Below are 15,854 nucleotides of genomic sequence, written 5' to 3'. Positions count from 1 at the left end.
TCATCTAATTCACGATTGCATTCTCATTTTTTTTTACATAAGTCCCCGTGTTGCTAATTCCGGACAGTATACTGCTGCAGATGATGTAAAATTAAACTGCTATTCATACTAGTCGCATTATGTCAATAACAGCGTAGTGGTAAGGTGTTGCGCTAGCATCATTAAGTTTAATTGTTCAATACTCATGCGGAAATAAAACATTTTTTCTTCAAATGTCATTGTTTTTCTAATTTTTGGAAAATTTTTTTAAGTCGCTTAATAGGTCTTAAACTTACATTATCCTTATAGACAATTTTAAAAAAAAAAAAATTGCCCGAAGGACATTACCGAAGGAATCTTGTAAATTTTTTCTTTTATCTCTAAGTGAAAATGTTTAATCCGTTAATAGATTTTTTGCCTAAATGATTCATTGGATTAACTACAAGAACAAGAAGAAAATGTTTCATTAACATGATAATAAAACTTATATTTTTTTAACATACTACTTTTTTCTTTTTAACAACTCCGTCGCCATATTGCTGTCAAACTAGCTCCCTTCACTGTTCCCTCTCCCATGGGTTCGCGCAATCTCCCCCGCCCGACCCCCCTTCTGGCCGGCTTGGGCAGCGCGTCAGTTCCGTAAAACTCGAAACTTTGTACGTGTTTTACGGGCACTCCCGCTCATTTTCACACCCTAAACCCAAAATAAAAAATGATCAGCGTAAAAAGATCTACAACCCCGTATTAATCGTTTTTGGATTAGAGAAAACTTGTCTTGCTAGGTAAGTGGATCCTGAGCGATGGCAGCCTACAGCGCGATACACTTTTTTGCACAGCGCGATGCACTTGTTTGCACAGTGCGATGCATTTTCCGGTGCACACTCTCCACAGTGAAGTTTTCTGCAGCGCTGCCATTTCATTTGTTTTTTTCTTTCCTCTATTTTTATTATGTAGTTTATTGTTTATAATTTATTTATTCATATCAATACAATGTTGTTACCTATTTAATTTTTTTTTTCATTTTATGAATAGAATTTATTACACATCGTTGTGTTTTTTATTTTATTTACTGTATTGTTACCCAAGTGCCCATGGGTCATCCCCTTTCACAGGAATATAAATTTTTAATGGGAAAATTTTAAGTCAAAAATTTTAAACTATGACAGAAATAGTTTAAAATTTTGATAATATTATTTTATAATATAATTTTATTTTGATAATATCTGTCCATTTCTGTAAAATAATGGCTTACAAAAGTACTTATTGGAGTACTAAACCGATTCGCCATTTATCGGCTAGTTCGGTGTGGTTTGGCGGGTCTCCCCAACTCCCAATAACTCATGTAATGTAAATAATTATTTTGTGGTAAATTTTTTACTCCAAAATACATAAATTTTACCTAAATGGATAGCTCTTAGGGAGGGCTATACATTTCTGTAAAATAATTTAACAGATTTACACAAACAAAAAAGTTTTTGACAGAAAGGTTGTTGTAGTTTTTGCGCTCAATGAATGTACTCGACTCAAAGGACATATGTAAAAATTTTATTTCTTTTTCAAATTTCTTTTCCTATTAATATTTGTTCACATATTATACAAAAATAGATAGCCCTTACCAAGAGCTATCCATTTATGTAAAATTTATTAATTTTGGACTTATAGTTTTCCCGTAAGTAATTATTTAAATTTTAAACACACATCGGTTACTTCGGTGCGGTTTAGCGGCTCTCAGGTAATCCCCATACCAAAGCAATAAATGGAATTTAAATAACAGGAATTAATAGCCTTTGCAAAGAGCTATTAATTTATATAAAAATTGGTAGTTTCGAGCCCTAGCTGACACCGTGTACGGAATATTTTTGCTTTGAAATTAAAAACCAAAAGAATTAGGCAACGCCGCAAAAGGCGCAATTTGTCAAAACAGGTGAATTTAAAACATAAATAAACAATTCCCAAATTGCACCGTCATTTTGATTTTGGTCCCCAAAAAATCGGGAACGAAAAGGAGCCCTGGTGGATTTACTTTTCTAGAACACGAACTGATAATAAAAAATTCTAAAAATAAAAAAAGGTGTTTTGGCATATCACCCCTGTAGACGACCGGCCTCCTAGACTAGCGAACCGAGTGGGGAATCCTGGAACCCCTTAGTAAACACCCGTCGTTTTCCCCTACAGTTGATTGATACGGCGATCGTGTACCTTGCTATTATATCATGGTCTAGTCATGGTATAATAGCATGGTAGGCGTACTCCTGTAGCCCTTCCCACAAAAATCTGGGCCAAATTTTGCATGGGTTTATATGGGACTACCGCGAATTAATAAATTCATGTTTAAGAAAAAAAATCCTTTTACAAAAAAAAAAATCTGATTTGAATGTAGAATTGCTTTCTTAATACAGCTCATTTTATTAAAATGATTTTTTCTATTTCTAAATAATTATTAAAAATTAGAAAAAAGCATAGGTAGACTCAGGCGACAGCAATACATTTTGTGGCACTAGTAGATTTTTTAAAAAGGGGCGGTCCTTTGACTTGTTTATTTTATGCTTCGAAAGCTTGTCAAATTGCGTTTGACAAGCTTTAAAAACATAAAAAAATAAATGTCAAAGGACCGCCCCTTTTTAAAAAATCCTTTATAGTGGCAGTAGTGCCACAAAATGTGCTACTGTGAAGCTTGACTCTCCGGGTGAGAGTGGGCTTCCAGAATAAGACGAGATAGAGAGGGGAATTTTAGGTAGACTTACAGTGTGCGCATAGTGACAACTAGCGGCGGTAGAGTAGAACGCGGCGGGTCGGGGCACCAAACAGTTTATTCAACACAAACACTTACACTTACAAAATTAAAAGAACTGGTCGAGTTGAGCACTAGAAAAAGACTGAATTCGTTAGGGTTTTGGAGGGACATTTTATACGGGAGAACAAGGTCAGTTTAATTCAGCATACGGGGAAAGGTAGAGAATATTTTAGTGTAAATTTAACACTAAAGTGTAAAAAGGTACCGGGTAAGGGTTTCGGGTTAGGGTTCTCCGTGGGAACCAAGGTCGCACATCGGAGGTGTGAAATCGGTGGTGGTAAAAAGGTTCGCGGCTGGCCGTTCCTTACACTACTGTCGCCTAATTAGGCATTTTCCTTTCTTAAATTTTTAGCAATTATTTGAAAATTTAAACACTCTTTTAATAAAATGAGCTGTATAAAGAAAACAATTCTACATATGAATCAGATTTTATTTTAGTAATTTTTTCCTCCTAAAAGTTGAATGAATTAATTTGTGGTAGATCCATATAACCCCATACAAAATCTGCTCCATTCGACCTAAACGTTGCCATTTACGGAATATCATTTTTGGGTCCATATGCGCCCTATCGCAACTTGATCTCGGTCACCGGGGCGAACCATATCGTCTTTCATGGGTACACAGAAAGGTGGTAGGGTTTGCTCCGACAACACTAGGGGGAATTATTTACATCGTGAAGCTGCGCACCTTCCCTCCTCTACACAAAACTTCCGAGCCGTTATTTTTGTTTTGCTATTTGTCATTAGTTATGTTAACTAGGGGCCCTCACTCCGTTCAGGAAGTTCCCGATAGGGTTCGGCCTGGTCGCCAATCGCCATAGAATCTTGGAAACCTTTTGCTCTTCCGGCAAAACTGACCCCGTATCCATGGCCTATGAAGCGTGCGGTGATCATCCCCGCCTTCAACCCGCCTTCCCACTTTTGTCAAAATCGTCCAAAAACGACATCTCTTGAAATTCTCCAAAAATCACACGGCATAATCGAAATTGAACGCTGATTTCGATTTGTTCATTGGTTTTCTCGTTAAACTAGCCGTTTAAAAAATTAACGAAAGCAGTGCTGTTAGCGCATCAACTTAATTTATGGTTTTTAACATTTAAATGAAAAACTATAACATCAATAGAAAAATAAACCTGATTTCCGTGATTTTTATTCGATTTTGAATCTAAATCACGTATTTTAGGCAAACTTTGAAATTTGGTCTAAAATGAAAAAGTGGGAAGGGTATTCCCAGTTTTGTCAAAATCGGCCAAAAAACGAATTCCCTTGAAATTCTAAAAAAAAACAGATGGCATAATCGAAATTGAACGCTGATTTCGATTTCGTCACTGGTTTTCTCGTTAAACTAGCCTTTAAAAAAGTTAACGAAAACAGTTCAGTTAGCGCACAAACTTAAATTATGGTTTTTAACATTTAAATGTAAAACTATAAGACCAATAAAAAAATAAACCAGATTTCCGTGATTTTCATACCATTCTGAATCTAAATCATGTATTTTAAGCAAAATTTGAAATTTCACCGAAAAAGAAAAAAGTGTGAAGGGTACAGCCTTCCCACTTTGGTCAAAATCGGCCAAAAACGACATCTCTTGAAATTCTCCAAAAATCTGACGGCATAATCGAAATTGAACGCTGATTTCGATTTAGTCGTTGGTTTCTCGTTAAACTAGTCGTTAAAAAAAAATAAGGAAAAAAGTTCTGTTAGCGCACCAACTTAATTTATGGTTTTTAATATTTAAATGAAAAACTATAAGACCAATAGAAAAATAAACCTGATTTCCGTGATTTTCATTCGATTCTGAATCTAAATCACGTATGAACGGCCAAAAAAAAAAAAGTGGGAAGGGTATAGCCTTCCCACTTTTGTCAAAATCGTTCAACAACCACACGGCATAATCGAATATTAACGCTGATTTTGATTTAGCCATTGGTTTTCTCGTTAACAGAGCCGTTTTAAAAATTAACGAAAACAGTTCTGTTTGCGCACCAACTTAATATATGGCTTTTAACATTTAAATGAAAAACTATAAGACCAATAGAAAAAAACCTGATTTCCGTGATTTTCATTCAATTCTGAATCTAAATCATGTATTTTAAGCAAAACTTGAAATTTGGCCAAAAATGAAAAAGTGGGGAGGGGATCATTTGTCTAAGCAATGTTCGTAAATCAAAACATTCCCACTTCGTTGTCCCGGGTGGTTTCGCTGTCCGGTCATACATTACCCTGACAAGTCCTGGAACAATTAAAACGGCTTCAACCATCCTGTCTACAATCTAACAAGTGGTATCCATGTTTAAAGCCATATCGTTTTTTGAATGTACCACTATTTACGTACCTCTTGGGGCAGATGGGTATCAGGAATTGCGTGAAGTCCAGTCAGAAAATCCTGTGAAAGGAATGGTCGGACAACGACTGATCGCTGGCATGATGGAATGCGTTGACTCGAATCGTGATAAAAGTGAAAAGGGATCAAGACGAGTGCCATCTGGGCTAGCTTCTTATTGTAACCCGAATCCCGCAATATTTTATTAGCCAAATAAAATCCGCTTATCTCAAAGACGCCAAAATGTAACTCGTTATTAAGTAGGTAGATGTCACGTTTGTCACCGATTCACGCACAGGTTTTCCGAATATGTAGCAAAGACGATCGATATTATGGGACAAACACGGTATTAAGCATGCGTAGGTAGCTAGATCATTCTAGTTTGGTTGTGTCTGATTAGAGATCAGTTCTACGCAATAGCTACAAGTTCAGCAATCTCCCTCCAAGGAAGAGAGCAATCTTTGTAAAACTCTGCCAACAAAACGTCTAAACTGCGAAGCTCTTGTATCTGAACACCGAGAGCGCAAATAGGCAGTAACGTGGCAACGTACTGGTTGCGACTAGACAGTTCTTTCAGAAGAACACGCTCTTCTTCCGACGTCGCGATTTCAATCCGATTGAGCAAGGCATGTTCCTTGGCTGCCATGCTGGTATAATCGACCATCAGACGAATCAGCACTTGCGTCTCACCGAAACCAGCTTCCATGAACAGTTCTTCGGCGCAAACGATTCGGATTGACAAACCGCGCGAAGAAGCCATATGCTAAGTGGACTCAATTAAATCCGGCCTCGAATTACCTGTATTATTTTCATTTATGATGACAGGCAATATAGTCTAATACATGCAACAACAAAAAAAGAGAAGGTTGATACCTTGTCTGAGAAGTAGAGTATCCCAAGTGAGATTTAAATCGTTAGCCGTTCTATCTGCCACTTTGACAAACGTATCGCCAATAATTCGACGTTTCTCTTCCGGATTAGAAGTCCGACACAACGACAAAGTTTGGCGACCATTACCGTTGGTGGAAGCATGGTAGAACGTCAAACTTGCTCTAACAACACAAAACAATTCGAAACATCAAATCTGATCACTGGTACGAAGACGAAACAAGAAGCCAATGTCTGTAAAAGAGCTCGAACATAGAAAAAAAATTTTAAACCTTTGGAATTTGAGATGTGACAGGGCAATGTATCCATTAATCTCGTATCAAATGCGACCAATCATGAGATTCTGAACGGACCGGAGATTTTTTTAAGTTACCCGTGATTGAGCACGAGTTGCTGTAAAGTAGTGACGATCTGCTAGGATTCGTCTTTACACAGGAAACCGTTATCAATATTGTTAACCACCGAAATAAAAGAAATGAAATGTGGGTAACTCAGTGGCCAAAAGGGCCACGCTGCGATGTATTAAACGCGACACGAGGTTACAACAGACGACAAGGGGTTGCGACTGCAGCCACAACGAAAACGAATAAGAATGACCTCGTTGCCGCATCTCCCTCCGTCTTCGACTACGGGGGAAATGCAGAAAAAAGGGTAAAACAAAAGAAGGGCGCTAACGCGAACAATTAGCTTTAGGTGTAAATGGGGTGACGGAAGTGTAAGGGAGGGTAACCTATAGCAAAACCAAAGGGTATTAGTTTAGCCAAGGTCAGACAAGTGCGCATAAATTATTTTCATTTTCATTTGGTGTTTTCTTTATTCCGTAGTTTATTTGTTAAATAATAAGACAAGAAAGGTAGCAATAGAGATTGTTTTATTGACTGAAAGATCAAAAACTTTGAAACGACAATGTAAATACCTAAGCGGCATTTTCAAAACCTAAACCAATTTATTACAAATATTAATGGAAGAAATGAAACAATGTTATTCTTTAAATATATCTTACATTAATAGCTATGAAAGGAACAACGAAAAATTATAAAACACACCACTTGTCACTTGAAAAAAATGATAAACACACTGAGAAATGCTAATCAGCAATCATTCGGCGGGCTTATGAGGAAAATTGCCCAACCCAGCTTCCCTTATACAGTAATCATCATTCACTTTGAACGCTTGTGCGTTTTACCATAAGCGCCCGTGTTAAAAGCGCACGACTCCGACCCGCTTATTCTGGTCAAACGTATAAGCTATTTCTTATACATTTATATCGCTTAATAGCTAAAAATATTTTCTATTTATTGGTGAGATTGAAAAATTTTTCTGATTGCTGGTTTTCCCATCAAAGTAAAACCCAGCTATCTTTGAACATGGTGTTTCTTAAATGTTAGCTTATGGAGAAAGGGTGTTTTTATTTCTTTAATTGTACACAAACAGCTTGAACCATTTGCATGCCGTTTGTTGGCATTGATGCGGATTTCATTCCTCTTTAGATGCTAGAAATCCCCTGGTACTAACTTATGAAATGAATTCCCTGAATTAATTTTTTGTCGACACACGAGACACACGACGACACACGTCGACACAACAATTATATTGTATTGTTCGAAAATGATATGTAATATATCGATAGATTGGCACAGTGGAATAATATTCGATTGTGGTGCGGGAGACCCGAGTTCGAATCCTTATCTAGCGTAATGTTTTTTCAAGATTAGAGTCCAATATATGTCATTTTTATAGCCAAATGAAAGCCCGTTCGGATATCCTTAGAATGTCCGACGGCGCTGTTAAGGGCGGTCAAAACAAAAAAAAATTACATCCATAGGACATCCACATCGGATATCGGGCTGTCCGGAGGATATCGAAAAGATGTACTCAACATCCGACCCCGAAATCTGTCGGACATCCGACGGACTGCCTTGTGTTATGTGGGGATGAGGTGATGAATTATTGTGGTTACCTTACGAGAAATTTTCGTCATAAATAAAACCAGTTTTCATCTAGAAATATGTGCTTTTTTGTTTATTAAATAACTTAAAAAATAATAATTCACTTCGTTCTAAAAAAATTATCATTCCCAGCATATTGGAATGAAGAATATTTTGAAGTTATAAAATATTTCACAATTCCTTATCGAGAATCGAACACTGATCTACGGCGTCGCAATCAGAGGTTCTACACATATGCCATCGGTATCGACATAATTATGCACAGGCAGCTTTCTAATTTATTTTGGGTAAGGAATATTACACAGCCTAAATTCAACATTTCCAACTGTCGTTTAAAAAAAACACATCACCCTGGGGGTTGCAAAAAGGTCCCGACCTCTTACTTGCCTTAAAGCGTAATACCGTAAGGCATAAAAAAAATTTCTAGACTTACCCAAACCTGCCCTATGTGTCCATCACACCGTCTACCCTCCCTCTTAAAGAAAAACAAACAAAAACCCTTTACCCCGCCAATAGGTGGCTTTAAAAAATTAAATCGGTGTTCGGATTTTTGTGCAGGATACTGTACTCATACTTTTTACACGAAACCTTCATCAATATCCTCTTCCAACTCACTATGATTGCGAATTTAAACTAAAGAAATAAAATGTGCATCGGTATAATATTCTTGCTGAAACACTTACTTAACACAGCGAAACCCTATTAGCATATTTCTCGCGAATTGTTACCACGACTTTGCGATTATTTTATCTACATTAAAGAAACAAAGCATGAATGATTATAAATTACTATTTAATGAACTCATTTGAAATGGTAAAATACATACTCAATTGTGATCCTGTTTCTCCCACACAACATTCTTTTCCCCATGAATAGAAGCAATGGATCAATAAGATACCTAAAAGATACGAATTAGAATAGTAATGATGCAGCAAATACTCATACTATTCTTTTTTCTTACGAGGCTTCAGCATCCCTCAGAGGATAACCAACATCAATGTTTCTTTTTAATTTCTTTGCAAGACACTTGTTGGTTTCAGACATCAATGCCTCTAATGTTCCTGTCCACACAAAGCAGGAAAAGCTTCTTGCCTCAAGGGTTATCGCAAGGAAGTCCAAAGTCATAAACTTCCGAGAGAAGAATTTTCCGTACTGTCTAATCTTATAAATAATAAAAATTTAGCTAATATCAACATGCCATAGAGTTGTATGTTAAAGCAAAATGCAAACTAAAAATACTGTTGATAGGTTTTTTTATACCTATTTATACAAACCAGCATTGTGTAGTTCAGGATGGTAGGGCAGAAATTCCCAATATTTGCCATTGGAATGTTTTCTCTGGGATTGGTGTATTTACGATGCACACTGTGTGTAAAGCTGCTGATAGTGACCATACCTGAAAAACCACATTAATAATGAAGGTGTGTGAAAAAGCAGAATCCTTAGAGTTCGCATGAAGATATGTCAAATTTTAATCTAGTTAAAGAAAAACCATCAATATGAATTAAAAAATACAGTAATTAAAATGAAAAATAAGATAAACAAAAGATACACTCAAAAAGTAAAAACTATTCTCAGAAAGAATGTGTTGTTTACCGCTGACTAATTTTATTGTTGCAATTGCACCGTTTGTTTGTCTCAAGTCACATGTAACTCATTCCACGGTTGGAGATGCAAGATTAATAGTTGAACGAAAACATACCGCTAAAACAAAACAAAGTCAAATTATTCAACATGTAAAACAAAACAAAAAAACTTCCATGACTTTTACCTGTATGACGATGTTCGGCGATTCATTCTTGAGGCACTCAAGGACTTCACCTAGCTGCCAACAAAGTGAGACATTATGGCATGTCTAATTGGATAATGTGCCTTAAATACCTTTATTAATCAATACGCTTACCAACGGAGCTTTGTTATTGTGCAACGCTCATCGAGGTGCAAACACGATGAGTGTTTACAACGTGTCGATAACGCGTCAAGTTGTCATTCATTAACTATCATGGCCTACTACAGTAACGGTCTAGAGGCTGGCTATTCCTCCTGCGCCGAATGGATTCAGCCTTTCCCATCTCCTTTCTCTGACTCATCATAGCCAGAGGGTAGAAAGTAACTCCACATATTCCACTTTCCAAAGCGGCTTTCCACCGTTTGGAATTTTTTGGCTTAAGTCGCCTTCCCTGCTGCTGTGTGTCTGGCGTGCATGGCGCGTATCATTCCGAATTGCATCCATATTTGTTCAGTCATTATTTTTTATTTGGTTAATAATGATTGTTAGTGGTCTGATAGTTTGATTGTTATTTTTATTTAAAAAATGCCAGTGAAGTGTTGTGTTCGGTTTTGTTTCAGCTCAAGAAACATTAAAAACCAACACAACGTGAAATTCTATTCATGGCCCAAAGACGAAAATGTTATTGAGCTGTGGATCAGGACATTTGAGTGTAATAGCTCCAAAACAGGATTTACGAAGAGCTTCAAAGTTTCTAAGAACTTACGGATTTGCAGTTTTCACTTCGAAAGTAAATATATATTCACGAAAAACCAAGAAAACTTGTGAAGAACGCTGTCCCTACCATTTTTCAGTATTCTAAAAAGGCAAGTATCTAAAAGAAACAAACATTTCCATAATAGTACCTTGTTATAAATTGAAATAACTAAGTATAACTACACAATTTCTGTCTTGTATAGGATCGTGACCTGCCAATGGATATTCACTTCCATCCACCAGCGGCCATCAATGCCAAATCTACAGGTATTAGAGATTATTCCACGACTGATTGTACTGGAGATTTGGAGTTCTCACATTTGACTGTAAGCATAGCATTTCTTTAGTTTGAAGAATATTTTGGAAACAATTGAAGTAATTGTGTTGCTTTCTATTTGGTTAATTAACAAGACGGTAGATTCAGATTTCAATGATGGTCATTTGACACCTCATTCAAACAATCTCCATTCACCCTCCATGGACCTTGGACGTCATTGTGAATCCTCGCAATTTACCGTAAGCAATCAAATACACGTATAATACAACAATCATTACTACCATTTTTATCATGTTTAGGATATGGACCTGTCAATTAACATTCACCTCGATCCACATGCAGACTTTAAGGATAGTTCCACAACAGATTATTCCACGACTGATTGTGCTGGGGATTTGGAATTCTCAAATTTGTCTGTAAGAATAGTATTTCTTTATTTTGTATCATATTTCAGTATCAATTGTAAATGTTTTTTTTTTATAAATTAGACGTTAAATTCAAATGCCGGTCGTTCGACATCTCTTTCGAAGTATATCCAATCAGATACCACAGACCTCCATCGTAGTTTAGAAGACTAACCATTTACCGTAAGCATTCAAATTCACGCGTAACTCAAGATTGGTAACTATACCATTGTTGTCTTGCATAGGATGACGACCTGTCAATGGAAATCCACTTCGATCCAACTCCAAATGGTCGATCCACATCAATTGGGGACTACCCCATGTCTGATTGCATTGCAGATTTGCCATCTTCAAAATTTACTGTAAGCATAGCTACTGTTATTACTTTTGATTGTATAGTCTAAATTTACAAATATTTTTGTATTATATTTTCAGGAGAATCAATCGAAGCATTCCTATATTCAGGATTTAGACATAACGGGTCGTACGAATGTATACAAACAGTCATTTGAACGTGAAGTAGTGACGCTCCTTTTTTACTACTATTCCTCTAGAAATCTTGAAGCGGCAATTCTTCACTTACAACTAAATGAACCATCTCTTTACCACGAAATGGTCCATGAACTACTGATGCAAGCTGTCAGTTCCACAACCAAAGAAAGAGAAAATAGCCAAGTAAAACTTTTAATGGCATTTGTTAACCACCGAAGTAAAACGACGAAGACGGGATGTGGCTAACTCAGTGGCCAAAAGGGCTACGCTGCGATGTATTTAAACACGACACGAGGTTACAACACGGGAAAGTTGGGGCGACAGGTTGCGACTGCTACCACCACGAAAACGATTCAGACTAACCTCGTTGCTGCATTTTCCTCCGTCATCGACTACGGTGGAAAAGCAGGGGAGGGAAAAAACAAAAGAAGGGCGCTAACGCGACAATTAGCTTATAGGTGTAAATGGGGTGGCGAAAGTGTAAGGGAGGGTTACCTTTTACAAAAAAACAAAGGGTTAGTTCAGCCAGGGTCAGACAAGTTCAGACTTGTTTGCCCCTCGGCTATAACGCAAACTTACACATACACACACACACACATACAAAAAAAACGAAAATTAAATTACATTTAATCACTAACGACTTCTGTCGTTAACAGCGGGGCCTGTTACTGATTACAGAAAAAACCATTACACATCAGTAACATCAGACTCTAATAAACATTATTTTGACACTGGGAGGTAGTATTCTCCAGTAGAGGTCTTGACGTACACCGATCGGACGACTCCATCTGGACTGGGGATGACTCGGGTTACACGACCAATGGGCCAATGTCCTCTAGGAGAATTCGGGGCAACCACAAGCACGGTATCGTCCACTGCCAAGTTCTTCTTATCGAAGAGCCATTTTCGACGGTCAGTGAGCGTGGGAAGGTACTCGTGAAGCCATCGGCGCCAGAAGTGTGTCGTCATGACTTGCATGGCCTCCCAATGTTTTCGAGAATACAATTTCTCGTCCTCGATGACGTCGTTTTCTGTGTTTGGTGAGCTCTGTACTAACCAAAAATGATTCGGGGTTAGTGGTTCGGGATCTCGAGGGTCCATACTGACGTAGGTCAGTGGACGTCCGTTCAGCAATGATTCGGCCTGAATCACGAAACCTCGTAAAAGGTCTTCGGTAAGCGGACGTGATTCCACAATGGCTTCCAGAGCCACCTTTGCTGATTTTACGAAACTTTCCCAAACGCCTCCGAAATGTGGCGCCAATGGTGGTGAGAAATGCCATTCGATTTCTCGTTTAACCATTTGTCTGACGATATTTTGCTCCTTGAGACGCTGGATGCCTTGTTGAATTGCTTTGTCTCCAGCAACAATTTGCGTTCCATTGTCACTATACACGACTGACGGACGACCTCTTCGAGCGGTGAACGAAGCAAAGGCGATCAGAAAAGACGATAAGTCAAGTGAGGCTGCAACTTCCAAGTGTACCGCCCTAGTGTTGAGACACGTTATCAGTAAAACATAACGTTTTACCTTGCGGCGAAAAATGGTGATGTTGCATGGGCCGAAATAGTCCATTCCACACATGGGTGAAAGGACGTTGGAACGGAAAAAGGCGATGACGCGGAAGCGAGGCCATTAAAGGGATGCAGGGAGTAGCTCTATGCCGTTTGCAAGTAAAGCACTTGTGCAGATACCTTTTGATAGCTACTCGTCCTTTGATGATCCAATATTGAGACCTTATTGAGCTGAGCAGTCTCTCTGTAGATGGATGGAACAGTAGATCATGCTCTCTCATGATGATTAAACGCGTGAGTGGATGATCATGGGGCAGGATTTTAGGATGCTTGATGTCGAACGAAAGAGGAGCGTAATTCAAGCGACCTCCTACTCGCAATATTCCTTGCTCGTCCAGAAATGGCGATATAGTTATCAGCGTCGAACTCAATTTCAAAAGCCTTTTGTCCTTTAAAGCCTCTATTTCATCAGAATAGGTATCCAATTGTGCCAATTTGATGCAACAATTAGCAGCGCGCTCAATGCATTTCACATCAATTCGCGAATTGTCACGATTCGATGATTCCAACCTCGAGTTGGAAATAAAACGAAGAACCGATGCAACAATTCGCATCACTAGATCATAGTTGGAATTTCGTTCCAATAATGAGCGGATCCTATTTTCTTCAGCGAGGCCGTAAACGAGCCCAATCCAGTTGGTGGCTGATACCTCTGGATCTTCGACAGAAGGTTCAGGAAGCTTAATGGTTATAGGCCAGGCTTTTTCTTCTTGCTGCAAGAAGGCTGGGCCATTTACCCAACGATAATTGTCCATCATCTCACCAGGAAAAAGTCCTCTGCTGCACTCATCAGCTGGATTTTCGGTACCTGGGACATGTCTTCATTGCGTTGGCAGAGAATGCTCTAAGATTTGGGATATTCGATTGGCGACGAACGTCTGAAAGCGACATGTCTTTGAGGCTATCCACTGAAGGACAGTTTTAGAATCAGACCAATAGATGATTTGATTGATTGGAATACGCAGGGTCGATTGAATGAACTTCACAAGGCGTAGTGCCACAACTGCTCCTTGGAGTTCTAATTTCGGAACGGTTAGCGGACGAAGGGGTGCCACGCGGGACTTTGACGTTACGAAATTTACGGTGACGATTTTATTGCGGTAGACTACTCGTAGGTATACTACAGAGCCAAACCCGACGGTGGATGCATCGCAAAAGGCATGCAGCTGAATGTCTTGGATGTCACTGGACGAATTTAACGCTCGCGGTATCTTGAATGCTTCGAGCTGGCTAAGATTAGTCGTCCATTTGTTCCACTGGTGTTGAATTAGTTCGGGAACTTGGTCATCCCAGTCAACACCGACAAGCCAAAATTCTTGTAGAAGTCTTTTGGCGCTTAGGATCACTGGTGATAAGAACCCCAGTGGGTCATACAAGGTGGACACTGCACTCAAGATCCGACGCTTAGTGCTCGCTTCGACGTCGGTTTTAACATAAAAAATGAAGCTGTCGTTTTCGCTGTCATATAAAACGCCTAAGTTTCTCTCCGTAGGTAAATCTTCTAGATCCAAATTCAGGCGAGGTTGATTACGATCACCTTCTGGAACACGAGACAGTACCCGTCGAGATGAAGAGAGCCATTGGTTCAGATGAAATCCTCCCCTTTTCAACAATGCTGTGGAGTCTTTAATCGCTCGACTAGCCTCCTCTTCGGTGTAAAAAGAATCCAGAAGGTTATCTACATAGAAGTTCTTGTAGACTCGTTCAGCGGCTTCAGGAAATTCTTCACAATGTAGGTCAGCAATATGTCGAAGCACTTGGGAGCAGATAAAAGGAGATGAAACCGATCCAAAGATTTGCCGCTGCATTTCATATACGGTGGGTCTTTTTCGAGAGCCAGGTGGACGCCACAGGAATCGTAGAGCGGAACGGTCTTCTTTCTTCACGCCAACTTGAAGAAACATTTGCTGAATATCCCCAGATAGGGACACCGGCTTTTCTCTAAGGAGTAGAAGGGTAGCACTCTAGCACCTATATCGTTGATAAGGTTGGGACCCTTTAACAGCACTTGTGCAACTCCTTGGTACTTGGCCGAAGCGTCGAAGACCACCCTAACCTTTTCGGGTTTTCGAGGATTTACGACTCCATGATGGGGAAGGTACCAATTTCTCCCAAAGGTGCCCTTCAATTCACTTTACTTGAGAGGCCACGCGAATCCCTTTGCCACATAGTCATCGATTACGGCTTTGTATCTCTCAGCAAAATTAGAATTGTGAACGAATTTGTTTTCTATGGAGAAAAGTCGACGCAATGCACTATTATAATTGTCGGGTTATGCGATATCTTCTGAAACCCATGGTAGACCTACTTCAAACCTGGTTCGGTCGAATTGAATAGTTGCATCGAGTTTCTTCCTCGCTAGTTTATCCTCGGTTGATTCTAGTGGTTGAGTCGGAATTATAATTGGAAAGCTTTCCGTTTCCCACAATTTCTCAACTTGGCGCAAAAGTAATGCTTCCGTAGGTGATTCTTGTACAAGGTAGCAGAGTTTTTGCACCGCCATCAGTGGTTTGTTTGAACGACAAACCGTTGAATCATGCTGCTGCGTCCCTAATGTTAGATCACCAACGCAAGTCCAACCAAATGGCGTCAATAAACCAAAGGGAGCGACAGTTCCAACAGGAGGTAGTCTTTCATCGAGACGTAAGTGCAGCCATTGGTTTCCCGCTCCAATAAGGATGGTTGGTTCT

The 15,854-nt window shown here is 39.0% G+C and overlaps 1 protein-coding gene and 1 long non-coding RNA gene across 2 annotated transcripts; both read right to left on the bottom strand.

Moving 5' to 3' along the window:
* Window positions 1-8,898: 8,898 nt before the first annotated feature.
* On the bottom strand, window positions 8,899-9,756 carry LOC123472295. Its single transcript, XR_006646683.1, has 3 exons — window positions 9,704-9,756; window positions 9,529-9,636; window positions 8,899-9,328 (listed from the first exon to the last, which is right to left on the bottom strand). It is a non-coding gene; the product is annotated as an uncharacterized LOC123472295 (long non-coding RNA).
* Window positions 9,757-12,310: 2,554 nt separating this feature from the next.
* Window positions 12,311-13,919, bottom strand: LOC123472599. The gene is made up of 2 exons (XM_045174462.1): window positions 13,285-13,919; window positions 12,311-13,079 (listed from the first exon to the last, which is right to left on the bottom strand). Exons 1-2 carry the CDS (start codon window positions 13,917-13,919, stop codon window positions 12,311-12,313), a joined length of 1,404 nt encoding a protein of 467 aa, XP_045030397.1.
* Between the last annotated feature and the right edge of the window lie 1,935 nt (window positions 13,920-15,854).

The sequence above is a fragment of the Daphnia magna genome, linkage group LG5 (genome assembly GCF_020631705.1).
Source record: "Daphnia magna isolate NIES linkage group LG5, ASM2063170v1.1, whole genome shotgun sequence".
Classification (NCBI taxonomy): domain Eukaryota; kingdom Metazoa; phylum Arthropoda; class Branchiopoda; order Diplostraca; family Daphniidae; genus Daphnia; species Daphnia magna.
Note: the sequence above shows the minus strand (reverse complement) of the source record. Positions and strands in the feature narration are given on the sequence as shown.